Source organism: Poecilia latipinna, unplaced genomic scaffold (assembly GCF_001443285.1).
Source record: "Poecilia latipinna isolate Pla-1442-1.1 unplaced genomic scaffold, P_latipinna-1.0 Scaffold141, whole genome shotgun sequence".
Taxonomy (NCBI): domain Eukaryota; kingdom Metazoa; phylum Chordata; class Actinopteri; order Cyprinodontiformes; family Poeciliidae; genus Poecilia; species Poecilia latipinna.
Genome location: NW_015112757.1, coordinates 310,088 through 328,388, shown reverse-complemented (window position 1 = coordinate 328,388; position 18,301 = coordinate 310,088). Strand labels below are relative to the sequence as shown.

Sequence of the window (18,301 nt, the reverse complement as noted above, 5' to 3'; positions counted from 1 at the left end):
TTTTTCAAGGATAGCTAATGTATAGTATACACACATTAGCATTATTATTTATGATTATTAAATGAAAATATATTTAAACATGAATTTGTACAGTTCTACCTTTATGTGAACTGTTAATTGAAAGTAGCATAATAAAAGTATACTGAGTAAGTCTGAGTGTAAGTACAGCAGTGGAAGTAAAGCTTGAATAATTCCTTTGTTCTTCTTGTTTCTTTTCTTTTCTTGTCTTTTTCTTTTTTGTGTTTTTTTCCCCTTCATGACCCCATATTAAGATTTTTTTTGTACTTATGGCTCTCAAATATCCAGTGAAAATCCAAAAACGAGAATAAATATGAATATAAACAATCAGTCGTGTTTAATATGTGTCCTATTCACGCACACACACGCGCGCGGACATACACACACACACACACACACACACACACACACACAGACACACAGAAAACAGAGGGAGGAGGAGGGCCTGTTATTTAATTCATTATTCAATTAGGTAGATTTTCTACGTTTTTAGTAGGACAGTATTTTCAGACTCACAAGTTTATGTTGGCGCTACATTTTTTTTAGTATCCTTGGATTATTTTTGAACTGTTTGACGTTTTTCTTTTTTTTTTCTTTTTTTTAGTTCTGTAAGAAAACACTTCTTACTGACGTTTTCTATTTTTTGTCTTCAATTTACTTTCAAGTGCTGTGATTCTACTCATGCCTTCATCTCTTCAGACATATACAATATTCAGGTTATACAAACATTTCATTTTGTTGCCATTGCGACAGGTTTTTGTTTGTTTTGACGTTTCTGTTGGGTGGTTGGGGAAGTGATATTAACATATGATATTAACATAAAATGTGTGAGAGTAGTATTATTGTTGTATTTTTCTAAACCTGCAACCAAACCTTTCTTGAACAAAACACTTTAGCACAAAAGGATAAATTTCAATCAATGTTAAAAAAAAAACAGAATATGTGCTGTAATTAAAATATACAACATTTCTTTCATTTTAGGTAATGAAAGAATTTTATTATTATTATTATTATTATTATTATTATTATTATTATTATTATTATTATTATTATTATTATTATTGCTGTTGTAATTGTATTTATAGAGTCGAACCGTAAATTCTGCTCCTTCACAGGAGTCTATGTGAAAAGTGGTCGCCAGATGGCGGTATAAGACTATTAAACAGCACTGAACAGCCTCAACCCTCTGCATTTCCCTGCGGCAGATAGCGACCAAAACTATTGTTCAGCCGTTGACATGATTTGTATGCAGTGTCCCTACAAAAAAAAAAAAAAAAAAAAAAAACCCTTCCAAAAAGTTTTAAAACCTCGAATTTACCCTGCAATATACCTCCTGAAGTTCATGTTTTATGTTTTTTTTGCACTAAACTGTGATCAAGATTAAGGCTTAATTTTCTCAAAAAAAAAAAAAAAAAAAAAAGTTAAAAGTCGTACACTAGAAATGCATCCAAGAGTATCCTTGTTATTAAAAAGACGTGCATCTTCACCACGAATTGGATAAAAAATTCAACCAAGTCCACATTTTATTGCAGAGACGGACTTTTAACACCAACCATACGCACTCTCACATACATACATACACACATAACATGGATATCATGCTGGGATTTACTTTTACACTGATATACAACCACATGAAGACACACACGTACATTGCAGGAGCTATGATTGGTACAAGCACATCTCCTGGACGAAATATTTATAAGTATTACAATAGGAATTGCACCATGGACTGCATATGAACGAAAGCATGGAGGATCCATACGGTAAGACTATAGACTTCATACAAGCTAAGCACGAGAACAGGCTTTAAAAAAGGAAGCCAGGATGGTTTAATATTTAACATTTCCAAGGTCCAAATCCCCCCAAAACGGCAGAATTTCCTGTGACTCGTCTATTTATTGCCCTTGTTAAAAGATAAAGGTGTAGCTCGGTGGCGCACACCTCTGTGTACAGAGGAATGCCAAAAAATAAAAAATAAAAATAGAAACAAAATGGAAATATATATTAAAAAAATAAAATAAAATAAAATAAAAAGTCACACATGCTGGCACTATATTTGTATATTGTCTCAAGCTCTCTGTCCAATTTAGTATTTAACAAGAGGCAGGGAAAAAAAAAAAAAAAAAAAAAATGGTCCGGCCTTCAGAGGCCCCAGGAAAGTTTGTTCCAGAGGCTCCCGGAAATCATTTGCCTACATCAAATTTGAATCATGTTCAGTCAGCAAAGGAGCACGGTGTCCAAATCCACGTGTCCAAACACCCGCAGGCCTGTACATCTCCAACAGATTATGTCCCATATAATATTAATAACGGCAATCAGAAATTATAATCAACTAGCTGATCGTCTTCAGTTTGTTGACAATCTTTTTCTCCTTGACTCGTCTGTTCTGAAACCATATCGTGACCTGCCGCTCAGACAAGTTGGTCTGGGCAGATATCCGCCTCCGTTTGTCCTTCGTGATGAATTTATTGGCGGCGTACTCTCGCTCGAGCTCCTTCAGTTGCACCTTGGTGTATGGCACGCGCTTCTTTCTCCCGCGCCGGAACGAGCCGACGTCTCCTGCTGCGTGGGACACTGCGTCTGATTGAAGAGGGGGGCGGGGGTGGGATGGGGGTAAAAAAAATGAGAAATGTCTCAGATCAGATCACAAGTGGTCAAAAAATGTGTTTCTCCCTAAATTGTGGACTTTTTTTGCATAAAGAATATCTACAAAGTGTGAAAACTGCAACTTAATTTAAATACATATAATTCTTTATATATCAATGTAAAGAATTAGACTTCAAATCAAAAATGAAAATCGTGTGAAATAAACGAATGCTTAAAAAAATATGCTACTATTTTCTAAAAATAAATTTCTATAATAACTGCCCATATTTTCATTCACCCCTCCTTTTATCACATTATTATGATAAATTTGAGGGTAAGGGGTTTATCTTTCTCTCTCTCTTTCTCTCTCTCTCTCTTACACACATACACACACACTCTCTCTCTCTCTCTCTCTCTCTCTCTCTCTCTCTCTCTCTCTGAGGCAATTCCAAACATTACACACACCCTATTTACTCCATGTTTGCTCAAAAAATGTGCTCAACAGCTCTGCTTACCTGGCAGAGAGGACTTCCACATATGCCCAGGCTGAGGCTGTTCCTTGGCGCAATAAACCTGGCTGTTCCACCCGTTGGGGGCGAGAGTCCAAGGTTGGTAGCTCTCCATGGGCAGCAGGGACTCGTGTCTGGCTTCTGACGAAGCGCTGATTGTAGGCACCACGGGGACGTCGAGGTAACTTGGGACAGGTTGGTATGGCCCAGAAGGGTAAGTTGGATAGAAAGCAAATTCCTTCGCCCGAGATGAGAACTCCTCTCCCGAGGCAGCCGTGTCCATGTATTTCTCCCCATACGCAGAAGGTGGCTGTGCTCCGCATGACTTAATGCCGCTGTGATGCGACATCCTGCACGGGTAGCCGAAGTACCCGTACGGCAGGGACGCGCTGGTGGAATTTTGAGCCGCTGAACAGGGGCTGCACTGCTTTACTGGTTCGCCCACACCGGAGGCAGGCACGTCCCCGGAGGAATAAGCCGCAGCGGCGCTGGGTGCCAGGGACGCGGGGTGCGCCATCAGATTCCTGCACTGATTCGCGGCGAAGTTGCCACCCGGGAAACCCTCCATGTTTTTGCTCGCTTCGTCGGAACCGCCGCCGTTGTCATAGAGGAACATCACCGACGGGTCGACCCAGCGAGGACGGAGGAGCAGTGACGTTGTCATAGCACGGCATCCAACATCGGAAGCTTCTGACTCTTTTTAAAAAAGACCAGTGACTGAAAAAAGGAGATGGTGGGGCTCTCAGTGAGTAAAAGCCGCTCTGACGCGCACAGGAGTGCAGAGGTTGGCTCTTATTGGCCAAGACTTCCTCATGTGACCGGGGCTATGCAAAGAGGACGGTAAACATCAGCAGATAATTACATGGAGAATAATGCGGCGAAGTAAGGTGATGGTACATATGAGGGGATTTTTGCTTTTGTCCCTGCAGATTTAACTGAGTTTGCTGGTGTGTTTCCCATTGAACAAAATGGCGCATATGAAATTACTTTTTTGTGTGTAGGATCATAAGCTATATCTACATTTTAGGTGTTTAAACAAGGAGATATTCACACTTTGGATGTTTTTTTTATCATATAGCACGGTCAAATGAGAATCAAATAAAATTTTTTTTTTTGCTGAAATAACGATTTCGTTTTTTTTTGCTATTTTGACGATTTTTATTCAGTCACTTGCACGCATAACCAATGTGCAATGCTTTTGCGTACGCACATCGCCCCCTCTTTGTCTTCATTTCAGGCTTACATTTGCATGAATCGATATTGTTAAAGAATAAACTCATTAAAGCAACTAGTGTACTTGATTTGTTTCTTAAATTGAGCACAATCTACTACGCGAATACCTCGGTGGTGCGACTATGACAAACGCTACGGGTTATACGCAATACAGGAATGTCCAGGAATACCCCTTTCCACTATACTCTGTGGGATCCGCCTTATAGAAAGGAGCCCACTTTAAGTGATTTACATTGCGAGTATCTCTGCGAGACACAAATGGCCTGAGATTTTTCTACCCTCCTATAAAACAAAGGAAACACAGATGAAGTAAAAGTCTGATTTATCGTTCCAAATATTGAAGACATTCGGCTTCCTACGTGTTTATAGCATGCGAAGTCAGAAGGCGAGCCCTGGACTTGGCTGTGTTTTACATAGGGAGGTGAGACGCAGTTGGAGGCCAAGGTCAAGTTGAAAGTTGTTGTTGTCTGGCAGTCCAGCCCGTCGCACCATTCAGGCTTTGAAGGGCCCCGTCTGAGCGCTTGAAAAGAGCGGAAGAAGGGTGAGAATTCCTGTCCTAATGAAAAGCTATTGGAGGGCACTAACTTTTACTATCATTTTGTTTTGTTTCTCTAGTGCGTTTTCTCTCACGAACTAGTCCTTGCCCGCTTCTTCTCGCTTGCTGTCTAACTTTGAGGGCTGCGTGGCGTTGGAAACAAAACAGCAACGTTATCGTGTCCTTTTTAAGTAAAAAAAATTATATATATATATATATATATATATATATATATATATATATATATATATATATATATATATATATATATATATATATATATATACATAGCGGAGGAGTTTTTTCGCAGATAGGTGTGAAAATGATGTTGATCCAGGGGAAAGAGGGGGATAAACGTGGAGGGTGTATGTGTGTGTGTGAAAGAGCGAGAGAGAGAGAGAGAGAGAGCGAGAGAGAGAGAGAGTGCCTATATATGTGTGTGTTCTGCTCTATTTGACTCTGGAAAAAGCTTTAAGTTCAGCAGGAGTTCTGTTTATGCTGTTCCTTACGTTTTTGACAATAAGAAACTCCTCATCAAATTTGTTGCCACTCTATTTCTAAAAGAAAATCTTCTGGCGTAGTATTAAGCGGTGATTTAGACTGCATATTTAAAAAAAAGGCCACGCATTATACATTTAGCACCAGTATACTTCTTACACTTTTTAATTGAAACACGTCTCTGATCTCCAAATATCAAAATCCTGAATGAACTTTGACCGTAACATTTTTGAGCAATAGTAGTTGTCGTTTCGTGTGGTAAAGCAAACGCAAACTGTTGATTTTTGTTTTGTTTGTTTTTTTCTTTTGTTGTTGTTTCACTCTGGAACCCACAATCAAATGTATTGCAGAACGTCGAGCATTGATGCGGAGTTTCGAAGCAGAGTTCTCTCCCCAGGCAGCTTTTATAAGCCTACATCGAAAACCGATTGCCTTCAATGTAAACAACGTGAGCATGTGGTTGGAAGTGTAAGGTGAAAAGACGTTAACACTGACGTATTTATTAAAGTGTTATGCCTTATGCAAGTGCCTAATGGCGTTTAAACAGTGAAACTATATTCTCGTTTTTTAAACAGTGGTCAGTCTCTCCGACTTTGCTTTTTTTTTTTTTTTTTGGTGAACAGGCACAACTCAAACAGCTTGGTCTAAATAAACAAGACGAAAGTGTGGTTTAAAACTGAAAGGTATAAAGACGTCTTAAACGGTGAATGTGATGTGAAAGGTGTTTGGAGTTGATCAAAAGGGCTTACTCGGTCTAACTTCCCGCTTTTTTTCTGTCTTTTTTTTTTGTTATGTACTAATTGGACATGGCGAAAAACGTTCAGTGTTCAGTCGTCAACAATTTATTGGAGCAAAATGAGAAAGACTTCTGGTCGAGCTCAAATAACAATTGAAAGAACTTCCCTTGATGGGGGTAGATTCTGCGTACGCAGCCATTTTTAGAGTTAAACGTGTTGTAAAATTGAATAGTGACAATGAGGTTCAGAGATTTTGAAACAAACATAAAAACTGCTTAGATATAGAAAAAAATTAAAAAAAAAAACCAATCTTGACCTTTATCTAAAGACCTCAGTGATGCCTGAATCTGGTTATGAGGTAGCAGTGGTTCATCAACTGGGCTGACCAAGCCTGATTTTCATTGTTTTTCTTTACACTAAATTTAGCGGCAATCTGTTGTCTGAGAAAAATCCTATCCTCAACATGTATTTCTGGGTTATAAGGGGAAAAAAAGAAGAGAAGATTGATATCAATCAAGATTTAATGTGATGTGTAAACACAGATTTTGTTGTAGTTTAGACTTCAAAATCAAATGTGCTGAGAAGCGTAAACGTAAATATTTATTATTATTATTATTATTATTATTATTATTATTATTATTATTATTATTATTATTATTATTATTATTATTATACGTTTTGCAGCAGAATTACCAATGAGTCAAATTATAACATACATACATAGACATAAATGAATCTCCATCTTGAAAGAGTGGCTTAAAAACAAATGTCTGAAAACGCACATTGTTGTTAAAATCTGTTTAACAGGTGGTTGATGAAATGGGTTAATCAAACTTTTGATTGAGTTTTCTTCGGTTAAACTTAAACATGTCTGTGGGTTTTTAACTGAACTGAAGGGCGGCTGTTACCAACGACAAACACTTTGCTGGAGGTCGTGGTCTTTCAAATTTAATTTTCAAAACATATATAATAATTTAAAGCCAAAATATTACATATCATATAATTTACTACAGTCAATAATTCTGATTTATACTTCTGTATCTGGTCCCACATGTTATATGCAGTCAATAAGACATTTTAACATATGAGAAAATAAAAATAATAAAAAAAATTCATAGACGTAACCAAGATAATAAAACCTGATATAGCCTTCTCACTTTCTGAATAAACTGAGTTCTACATATTCTGTTTCCAATATCCAGATCTGACCCTGCGGTTCGCATGGGTTTGCACTCTTGCATTGTGCCAGGTTCGCTCTCAAAGCCAATCTCTGAGGCGATGCACAGTAGTCGTGTTTTTATCTCCGCGTTATCGCACAAGGAAGGCCAAGAAATGAAATCATTCAGCGGCAATGAGCAGGAATAAGCATGAGTCATGGTACAAGGCCCGGCCTGTTGCATGCGCGCTGCCTTCTGGCGTTTCTGCCACTGCAAGCAAATCAGACCTCAGAATAAACACAAAGTGGTGTTAATCGTTAACTGTTCCTTGCTCCGTGTTTTGTCCTGTTATGACTTTTGACAGATGTGTTTAGTCACTTTACGGCATTCCTATTAAACGTGCACCTTTCTGACTCTTGAATGCTCATTTGGGAATTATTTATGTATCTAATTATTTGTGTTGCAGTCCTGCAGAATCAGCAGCTCCGGTGTCGCCAAGGTGGCCGTCGGCGAGCACACGTGGTCAGCCCAGACAAGAGACAAGCCCAAGCACAATGAGCGATGTCTCGGAGGAGGAGGAGGAGGAGGAGAGGGTGTGTGTGTGTGTGTGTGTGTGTGTGTGTGTGTGTGTGTGTGTGTGTGTGTGTGTGTGTGTGTGTGTGTGCACTCACACATACACATGAACCTGTATTCAGCACAGAGAGTGCAAATCCTAGATTTATCCAAGCTGTTTGCAAAAGACATATCTGGCATTTATTACAAAAACAGGGGGGAGGAGGGAAAACCACAGATTTAATCTGCAGAAAACCCACCAAAAAATTGTTCAGGGGTGAACTCTGTGGGCTTTCAGATCAGTCTGAAGCTTTCTCCTTTTTTCCCCCTCCCGGTTCCAACTCCACATGTATCCCAGTTTTGAAGGAACTGAAAGAAAGAGCAAGTTATTCCACAGCCTCCGCGCCTAAAGCGTCAGTGAAAACGAAAAAATTCTGATAAAAGTGATCCGTAACGTTTAAATTTAGATGTCGTACAACACAAATTGCCACATTAATAAGCATCCCGAAAAGCCCGTGGTCGAATTCCAGCTTCGACGGCGACACGTGTTTAAAGTAAGTGACTGTCAAAGAGCTGTCAAAGCATAACAGTCAATATGTTTTTGTGGTCAGAGCTGGGAACCACAGGGCGGTCACACACTTGACTTTTCCATATTTTTCTTGGACGCTCGCCTGCGGTGCGATGATGACGACGGCTCGCTTAAAAATAAAAGAAGAGCCGAGATCATTTAATTCCAACGGCACCTAAAGGTTCGTTAAATTAACGGCCACGTTAATTTACTCCCACTGAGTCCAGAATGTGAGTCGAAACATCATCCCTGCTTCAGCTTTCAGCTTCTGCAGACGTCTCAGAGGTTGCGATGACAGGCTGCTAAAGCTGCAGCCAGTAAGCTGCGTGTCACATTCATTTATAGGCATTCAGGAATCTGCACAAAATAGAAGGAACGGAATATTGTCACACTGAACGGTCAAGTTCACTTTTGCATATACTGTAAATTTATAGACTGCTTAATTCAGGTATTATTATTATTATTATTATTATTATTATTATTATTATTATTATTATTATTATTATGTTGTTGTTGTTGTTGTTGTTGTTGTTGTTGTTGTTGTTGTTGTTGTTGTTTTTAGCCCGTAATTATAACAAATTGTTGGTTATGAACCAATTATATTAGTGAATGAACCAAAAGTATTATTTCAGATGATTTTTTAAAATTTATTTAATTTACTCCGGAATATAAGAAATGAATATGAATACATTTATTTGCATAATTTGTAACGTGTATTACATTATACAATATATACGTACAATGTATAATGTGCGATGTAGGCATAATGTAGTGAACGCTCAGTTTCCACTGAAAAATATTAGTCCAAAAATTTTTGCTTTAATTCTCTAGATTTCCATAAAGACAATTTATTATTTATTATCAAATAATTGTCTTCGCTTTTATTTTTGTTACTTAAAACTATTCTATTAAAAACTGACTAGATGTCATTTTAATTTACAGATAAAATTGACATTAATATTGAGTATGAAATGCTAACAGCTAAAAAAGCCGCTTACCACAAATTTAGTTTGTACATATTTATATTTTACAGTAACGAATTATAGCAAATTCAAGCGCCTGGTATTACTCCTAAATTGTGACCTACTTTTGCGAGCACTCCCTACCCCTACCCCGTTTTTTAAACAGTGAACGCAGAACAAAGGCCAAGTTGACAATGAACATTAAAAAGAAACAGATTAAACTGCAAAGTTTAATCTGTTTCTTTTTGGTAAACTCAACACGGGTCGTCAGCCTAAGAAAAGACCCGAGTTCATTGCTCTTCCTCTCAAACTGATGCAAATCAGTTGAGTCTCCTATTTGCATCATGAGTCACACTCATGTTGCTTCTTCAACAGACCAAACTGCATTTCAGAAAACCCAATCGAACCAAAACAGTGTTCGAAAATGCACCCACGGCCCAGCAGTAGCATCCTCTAAACGGCACACAAAAAAAGCAAGAAAGAAAACAGTGAAAGAGAGACCGGAACTGACGGGACCGACACCCACTAAAAATGAAAGCCCATTTGCAAGCAGACAGACTTGTAAATATCACCTTTTTCTGAGATGCCAGAGATGCACGGATCAGTCTGAAGACTTACAAGTCAGATGCCGGGGCTTTGCACCTGGTGTGCTGCTGCTGCTGCTGCTTCTGCTGAATAGGTGATAAAGGAAGCCCATTCTGCGCACCCCTCCCCCCCTCCTCTCCCGCCCCACACCAATTTTTAAAACGGTGTAACACGGGCCTAATTTCTGAGACTTGTGTTTGTGGAACGGATCTGATAAAAGACGTTCTTAAAGCGCATTGATTTCCGGCTGTTTAGTCATCGGGAATGGTTTCGCTCCAAGGTCAATGAGTTACTCTCGTTTGCTGCGTCATCCCGTTTCAAGGCCAAGTTGAAGAAATTGAGACGGGAGGGGCCACTGAGGAGGCATTCCTTTTTCTCTCCCCCCCCCCCCCCTTATACAGGCTGTTCATATTAGAGAAGAAATCCACCTGATATGAACTGAAGATCCAGTTCTGTCACACATTGAAATATTTTTCTGCTCCGTGAGAGCCATTCTGTTTGGTTTGGTGTGCTGGATTGGATTACACCAGCGCTGCGCAGGCTCCATGGTCAAGTTCAAGTTGGGCTGGCTAATAAAACTGGGGGGGTGCGCATACTGCAGCGTCTGCCGCTCTGAGCTCCCCCATTTCTTTGATCCCCCCTCTGCCCCCTCCTCACCTTCACCACCCTGCAAAACAACCCGAGCAACCCGACCTGCCGCTTGGTTTAAAGGTATGTCTGCGGTCCCTGTTTTTTTTTTTTTTTTAGTTTTTTTTTTTTTTTTTCCGGTCCTTTCTTGGAGTTAACATGATGCACAAGCGAGCAAACCCGTCCGATGTCCTTCACTATCTTAAACACACACAATATAATTGGCACTACTGTAAACGCGCAAGGTCATCCATTTGTTGCGCAAAAGGCTTCCAGGCGTTATCTCCGCACGATCACAAGATCCCATCTGCCCCGGCCACGACCCATTCCATAACTCAGTAACCGGATGGATCGTTGCCACCTTTGGAGTGCACAAACACTGCGCATGTATTCCCACATTTATGAATGTAAGAGCAAAAGTATAACAACTCCGCCCCCCATATACTGGAGAGAGGGAGGTGACGGGGGAATTCTCAATATTCAAAATAATCTGCCCCATGCTTCCCCCGGATGAGATTTTGACAAGCATCCTCCTTCCCTATGTGTTTGCAACGAAGAGCTTTACGCAAGATGTTCATCTTCAGGGAAAAAAACAACAACAAAAAAACAAAAACCATACTGTGTGTTCTGTTGGTCAAAAGTGTTAGACTAAGTAAAGAGCAGCCTGATAAGGTTTTACTTCTGCGGGTGAAAGACGGAAATGAAACAAATTCCTTTCTGATTTTAGGAGATGTTTTTTGGTTCGGCTGACAATTTCTTTTAGTGTTCGAGTGCATTTTCCTGCTTAAGTTGGTGGTTGACTTACAACTCTGACCAATCACACGGTAACACTTTCACATGGCTGTGGCCCCATTCCACCGTATAAACTTATTTTCAGTAAATGACAAATGACACGTGCGCGAAAAAAATTACTTTAGGTTCACTTCTGCACATTGAAAACCACTAGCACACAAAGTGAGCATGGTACAAAAAGAAGTATTTGTTTTTCCTCCCCTTTGCAGACCAGATGAAGGAGTTTGGGGGAGAAAAGCCAAAGGAATTTCCCTTACTTCTCAGCCTCCGGGGCTGGTGGACGGGGGGAGGGGGGGGAGGGATGCCACTACAGCCACTCGCTTTTCCTCTTTTGGACAGGCGAGGGCGCACAAGGACAGCGGAGGCTGCAGGAGCGCCACCGTTTGCTCACCCCCTTCTCCCCCTCCCCATCTCTCGCGTGTGCGTGAGAGAGACCAACATGGCAGCAGCTCTCTGGTGTCTGACTTTGAAGTGCATCACTTCCATCCAAAGTCTCTACTCTTCTCTCTCTCTCTCTCTCTCTCTCTCTCTCTCTCTCTCTGCAAGCTGATTCAGAAACACACGTAAAGCAGTCTGAATCCATAGGCACCGAGCTTAGTTCAGCGTGTTATTGTGTTCGTGCAGAAGCGCTGCGGTTCGCCTTGATTTTTATAGTTTGATATAACATGTCATACATTTAACTGCTTGGAGTTTTGCAAAGGAAAGAAAATGTTTGAAATTCGTGTAAACAAACGAGGCCTGTGCTGCCGTTTGATTTCTATTTAAAGAGAAAAGGAGATGATTGTATCACAGGAAGATGTTAATTAAAAAAAAGCATATTGCACATTTCGAACTGTTGCTTTTTAATATTTGATGAAAAGCTGTAACATCGTGAAGCTATGTTGAATAAACGTTCACGTGGTCTGAAAACACCCAAATGACGTGCAATGCATCAAAACGTTCACCACTTTTCCAAAACGTGCAAAATTATCTTCGTAATTTTTTTTTAGTCACTAAGTATTTTTTCCTCACTAATCACTGTAAAGATAAGTTTTTTAAAAAACACCTTGAACTACGAGACTGGCCAGAAGCTGGTAATTCAGAGAAAACATGTTATCTAAAGCGTCAGGTTGTGTCCTTGAGTTCTCTCCTGGTATGGCATGCTATTACTGACAAAAAAGAAATGCCGATCCTCTCACAAGTTTTGATTGGCGTTCAGACGTCATGTCCGAGTTTTGAAAAGATCCATTCTTCCATTCAGAAAGATCTCTCTTCTTGAAAGAGAGATGAAATCTTTCATTACTGTTGGAGGTAAATTTTGATTACATTTACATGTGAAGAACAGGAGTTTTTCCAGAGAATTATGTAAAGGGTGGACAAATTGGGGGAACCAATAAGCTTTGGATGAGAGACCAAAACAACAGGTAGCATATTTTTTTTTCTTTATCTTTCTTTGGCATTTAAAAAAGAACAACTCTTTTTTAAATATTTGTTTTCAATCACCAATATACATGAATAAGTTTATCATATATATATTTTTGGAGTGTCCACAATTTTTAATTTTAATTTTAAAGCGTAGACACTTTAATTTTGATTCAAATATGGAGAAAAGAAAGCAAGAAAGCGAGGAAGAAAGAAGGAGAGAGAGAGAGAGAGAGAGAGAGAGAGAGAGAGAGAGAGAGAGAAAAGATGTCCTATATATTGTCATACATCTATACTAATAATATATTAGTAAATCATTCATCAAAGATGTGATGTTTGGACAGGGTGAACAGATAATCAGGACCCATGGCTTTAATATACTGTTGATCTCCAAGCTGTTTTGCCTAAATGCATGATTCTGGTGACATTTGACTGAGGAGTCAGACAATCAAAATAGAGGATTATGAATGACAGCAATGAACCACAGTGCCACAAACAAACTAAGTAAGTAATTCATAAAAACTCGTCCTCCCTTCTCTTAAATTCATTAGTATAAATATTATATCTGGAAAATTCATAATTTCATTGTATTTTACATTTTTGGGTATTTTCCACTTACTCCTCTCCTCTTTGCAGCACTTCGTTCTGGTGCTGTACGAACAGAGCTGGGAATCTGGATCGGACTGGATGCGACAGAGGAGGCCACCGCGCCCACTTAACCCCCTTGGTGGCGCCACTGGTTAAAAAGTCCCCTATAAATATATATGTGTGTAGATATAGAACATTTGTTTGTTTGCTGACTTTTTTATATTGTGTATTTATGAAGCAAAAACACGAATTTCCTCTGGCTACTGTCAGATGTGAGCGAGTGATCAGAAAATCTTAAACTTACTCAATTTAAGGCTGAAATTAATTGCAAAAGTGTGACAACCGCAATGTACCCAAGGGCCCATATAGGTTGTTTATACGTGAGATCATAGTTTAGTCAAGGATCTGTTGGTTTTAGAGCTTTCCTCGGATGGTCTCTTGTCTAAACTCTGACCGACGACTTGACCTTTAAGGACTTTACTTGACTCCACTTAAGACGAGGAAAGGACGGGAGGAGTGAGGGGGGAGGAGAAGTGGAGGAAGGGGCAAATAAAGGGGCAGCACAGAGAAGGACGCTGCCGAAGCTGCATGCCATTTTGGACAATGTCTCTCACCCACTCCACGACTCACTGGTCAAGTTCGGGATTAAATCAAAATGTAGCACAGAGCGCCGCAGAAACTCATTTCTACCTTTGGCAACTGGACCCTGCAGCTCCTCCCCAACTGTTTGACGTCACTTATATGCGTTTTAAATTATTTCTGCATAATTCACATATGTGTACGTATATTTTTTATCATTTATGTTAATGTTGGTCTCTTTTTATTTTTGTATCCTATTCTTTTCATGCTTTCGCAATGGATACTGCTACAACATTATAATGTCGCCCAGGGGATCAATAAAGTATCCTGGGTTCGATTCTGATTCTGAACGCACATAATTCATAGATATTACTTTTCGTTAATACCAATTTACCAGGAGGTATAGTTATTGCTCTAAGAATTGAATATTATTCATTCTGAATTTTCTAACGAATTAAAAATAAAAAACATATATGTTAAAGAAAAAAAATTCTCAGCATTTTCACTTCTAGTTTTGTTTTGGAATCATTCATGCTGATATGAGTTGTTACAACTGTTACTATTTTTGAGGTAACCAAATGAATCAATATACACAAATGATCGATTTGAAATACAGAAACTGACACACACTTCCCCCCCCCCTCTTCCTCCCACCTCCCCAACCACAGCGCCACCACCTTCTCTTCCTTCTGTTTACCCACATTTCTAATCAATCCGTGGCGTCATCAGGGGGGACCATCCTGAAGACTGGCCTGTTAGGAATGACAGCTCTGTAGAAGGGGAGAGAGAAAGAGAGAGAGAGGGTAAATGGTGATCCCTCCCAGAGCTCCGTCTCCACACTCTGCCGCGCTCTTCTCTGAGGGTCACACCGGATTGCGTCCCCTCTTTCCCAGCAGCCTTTCCAAAAACGCTTTCCAACCCCACCCCTCCCACCTCCGACGACTCCAAGCTGAGAACCTCCGGCTCACATTTCTGGCCGCTCGCGCTCTCCCGCGAAGTCGACGCTTTTCAGAACAGCGACGGGTGATGGACGGCAGAGAGGAGGTGGTGATGGTGAGATCGGCGGAGGGAGTCACTGGGATCCCAGCTCGAGAGCCGCAGGGGAAGCCGGGCCACAGGAGCTGCCTGAGCCCTGGCGCTGCGCCGTACTCGCGGGAGAGGACCGCGGAGCTTGCGTCGGAGGAGAGCTCACGGAGGAGCATGTGCGCCGACACCAGGTCGGTCACCGTATCTTCCTCCGGGGTACGGCATCACAAAGATGGCAGCAGTTCGGACAACGAGTCGGACTTCTACGAGGAAATTGATGTGAGTTGTACCCCTGAGAGCATGGACTACCCAACGTCTAAAGGTAGGGCGACATTTGCTTTTTTTTATTTTTGGACTCTGTCTGTGTTTACATGCAAACCAAAACGCTGAATTTTGCATCCTGTAAATGTCATACGAAGAAATCCGTGCATAAGTTACCAGGGCATTGTTGAACACTGCTTTAATGAAATCCTGAATGTTTCGGCTTAGTGGAGCCGGAGGAAATCAAGTACCAACTGCTGTCGGTGCATGCAGCTGTTCTGTCAAGTGGCTAAAAACGCTGCGGTGACACCCACAGTGTAATCAGACATTCTCATCACTGACTTTGGCAGCGAATGTGCCCGTGTGCCTAATTGAACTGCATGAGGCAGAAAATAGAATTTTAAGTAGCCGCCAAAAAAAAAAACCCACACGAAATAAATGTGTGAACGAAAGAACATCTGAATCTTTTTATTGCTTTTTTTTTTTTTTTGTGGGTTCATGCAAGATGCAAAAACCGAGAATCGTGAGTGTGAAATAGGCCTGCAGAAATGTTACACATATTTATCTGTACGTGTAACGTCTTCTTTACATGTTCGTATTTATTCATTGTTTGTGTAAACCGTGAAAGAGGAGAACATCCCACTAAATAAAGACTTTAGACGCATGTCAGGAAGGCCCGTTAAGAGTGGAGGAGAAGTTCTCTCAAATATGGCTGTGCTCATCCTTTGCAGTCAGTGAGAGTTTGTTCTTCCTCGCTGAACTTGATGCATCATTCTGCATGTTGATTCAGGTCGAAACGGAGAATCTCCGGGTCATTCTCCGGGCGAGACCGGCGCCGACCAGGGTAAGACAATCCCTGGTCAGGGTTCTCTGTCCTACGGAGCGGACCAGATCCGCCGGTACCGAACGGCGTTCACCCGGGAGCAAATCGCCCGACTGGAGAAGGAGTTCTATCGGGAAAACTACGTGTCCAGGCCGAGAAGATGCGAGCTGGCAGCTGCTCTAAATCTACCTGAAACCACAATTAAAGTAAGATTGTTATATTTGGTGACAATATTGTTTTTGGCTTAAATTGGTGAGAAGGCAACCATGCTCCAGATGCACAAAAGAGACGTACTCTACGCTAGTACAATGTGAATTAGCACAAATACATAAATAAATAGAAAATTTAAAAAAGTCACTTTCTGTCATTTTATCATATTTCCTTTAAGAAACACAGCTACTTTGATTCGGTAGATGTGAAATCTGTTGAAAGAAAACACTAAATTAGAAGTTGGGCCTGTTAGCGTAAAAGCGGAAGTTCTGGAGGGTTTAGCTTTTGTTGTTGTTGGTCAGTGGGAGGGCCGTGGTTAATCTTTGACCCAATGCGACTCTGTTCCAGGTGTGGTTCCAGAACCGCAGAATGAAAGACAAACGCCAGCGCTTGGCCATGACGTGGCCTCACCCCGCCGACCCGGCCTTCTACACCTACATGATGAGCCACGCCGCGGCCACTGGGAACCTGCCCTACCCCTTCCCGTCCCACCTGCCGTTGCCCTACTATTCTCCCCTGAGTGTCGGCGTCGGTGGGGCCCCGGCCCCTGGTGCCACACCTTTTTCGACTCCGCTGCGCTCTCTGGACAGCTTCCGGGTGTTGTCTCACCCCTACCAGAGGCCAGAGCTCCTGTGCGCCTTTAGGCACCCTTCCGTGTACTCGTCAGGCCCGGCCCATGGCCTCGGCCCGGGTGGGAGTCCCTGTTCCTGCCTGGCCTGTCACACTAGTCAGTCCAACGGGATCGCTAGCAGGCCATCCGGTTCGGACTTTACCTGCTCCCCAACGAGCAGGACAGACTCTTTTGTCACTTTTACGCCTTCGGTGCTCAGCAAATCTTCATCTGTTACACTAGACCAGAGGGAAGAGGTGCCTCTGACCAGATGAAACCAAAAACAAAAACCAACTCTCCCCGTTTGTGTAAGCATAAACCTCTGCATTATTGGACCAGGACTAAAACAGCATGAATAAGTCGGAGAGGAAAACAACATTTCCGACTTTCAAGAAAGCGCTCAAAGAATCTGCCCTGACTGTAGCTTAACGCTACTTCAGAGCCAGGACATCAAGACAGGGATACCAGATATGATGTGTTTAGAAGACTTATTTGAGGGGCGTCAAATCCAGTTGAATGGATGTCATTAAGGTTTTCTCTCATTGTTATTGCTTGTCGCCCCTTTAGGCATCTAAATCGATCTACGTGTACAATTAGTTACGCGAGAATAATGCTTTCCATTTCTCTCTTTTTTTTAACAAGGGGATATTTTTTATTTATTTATTTATTTTTTTTCCATAAGGCAGACTATGACCGTCTCATTAGAAGCCACTCTCCACATCGGGGTCCTAGAAGAGGCGGAGGCAGCGGCACGGGCCGAAATGTGCACATGCAAGTAAAATTAGTAAGTGATGTATATGTACGAGCCGGCACATTTTGAGCGCTGAATTAATGGTAATACCAGGAGGAAGGGATCGTTGCTGACAAAAGGTATAACAAGGCGCCGAGGGAACGGATTAGACTTAGACTGCACATCCCGCGCGACTTGATGCGGGAGATGGACTGGGGAGGGGGGTGAAGGGAAGGGAAGGGGCGGGGGGCGCCCAGAGGAGGATGGAGCGGGGACAATCAAAAGGAGGAGAAAATGGAAGGACATCTTCTTTTTTGCGCTCCTCTTTTGGTGTTTTTTTCTTTTAATATATATATATATACACAGATTTTTTATATATGTATGATTAAACGCAAATTAAGTTGTACGTTTTGTCAACACTTTCATTAGCGCCTCTAGAAGCAAATCGGACTGCCTGGCCAAACTGGAGCATTTTTGTTGAAAAATTAAAGGTGGAAGGACATCCTCTGATGCTTCAATGTGACTGGGAAGAAGTGAGAGTGAAAAGACTTTGAAAGTGACCCTGACTTTGAAAGTTCTTATTTGGATTAAATTTGGACACGATCTGTGTTCTAAAAAAAAAAAAAAAAAGTTAGATTTAAGATTTATAATTAATATCATTATTGTTTTTTTAATTAACGCAATGACTGACCAACCATAAATAGCCATACA

The 18,301-nt window shown here is 41.1% G+C and overlaps 2 protein-coding genes across 2 annotated transcripts; one reads left to right on the top strand and one right to left on the bottom strand.

The window, feature by feature from the left end:
• Positions 1-1,511: 1,511 nt before the first annotated feature.
• Positions 1,512-5,070, bottom strand: hoxa13a (homeobox A13a). The gene is made up of 2 exons (XM_015028993.1): positions 3,123-5,070; positions 1,512-2,601 (listed from the first exon to the last, which is right to left on the bottom strand). Exons 1-2 carry the CDS (start codon positions 3,778-3,780, stop codon positions 2,354-2,356), a joined length of 906 nt encoding a protein of 301 aa, XP_014884479.1. The 5' UTR covers positions 3,781-5,070; the 3' UTR covers positions 1,512-2,353.
• Positions 5,071-14,450: 9,380 nt separating this feature from the next.
• On the top strand, positions 14,451-17,801 carry evx1 (even-skipped homeobox 1). Its single transcript, XM_015028966.1, has 3 exons — positions 14,451-15,278; positions 16,008-16,246; positions 16,599-17,801. The coding sequence occupies exons 1-3, from the start codon at positions 14,738-14,740 to the stop codon at positions 17,133-17,135; spliced, it is 1,317 nt and encodes a 438-aa protein (XP_014884452.1). The 5' UTR covers positions 14,451-14,737; the 3' UTR covers positions 17,136-17,801.
• The last annotated feature ends 500 nt before the right edge of the window (positions 17,802-18,301 follow it).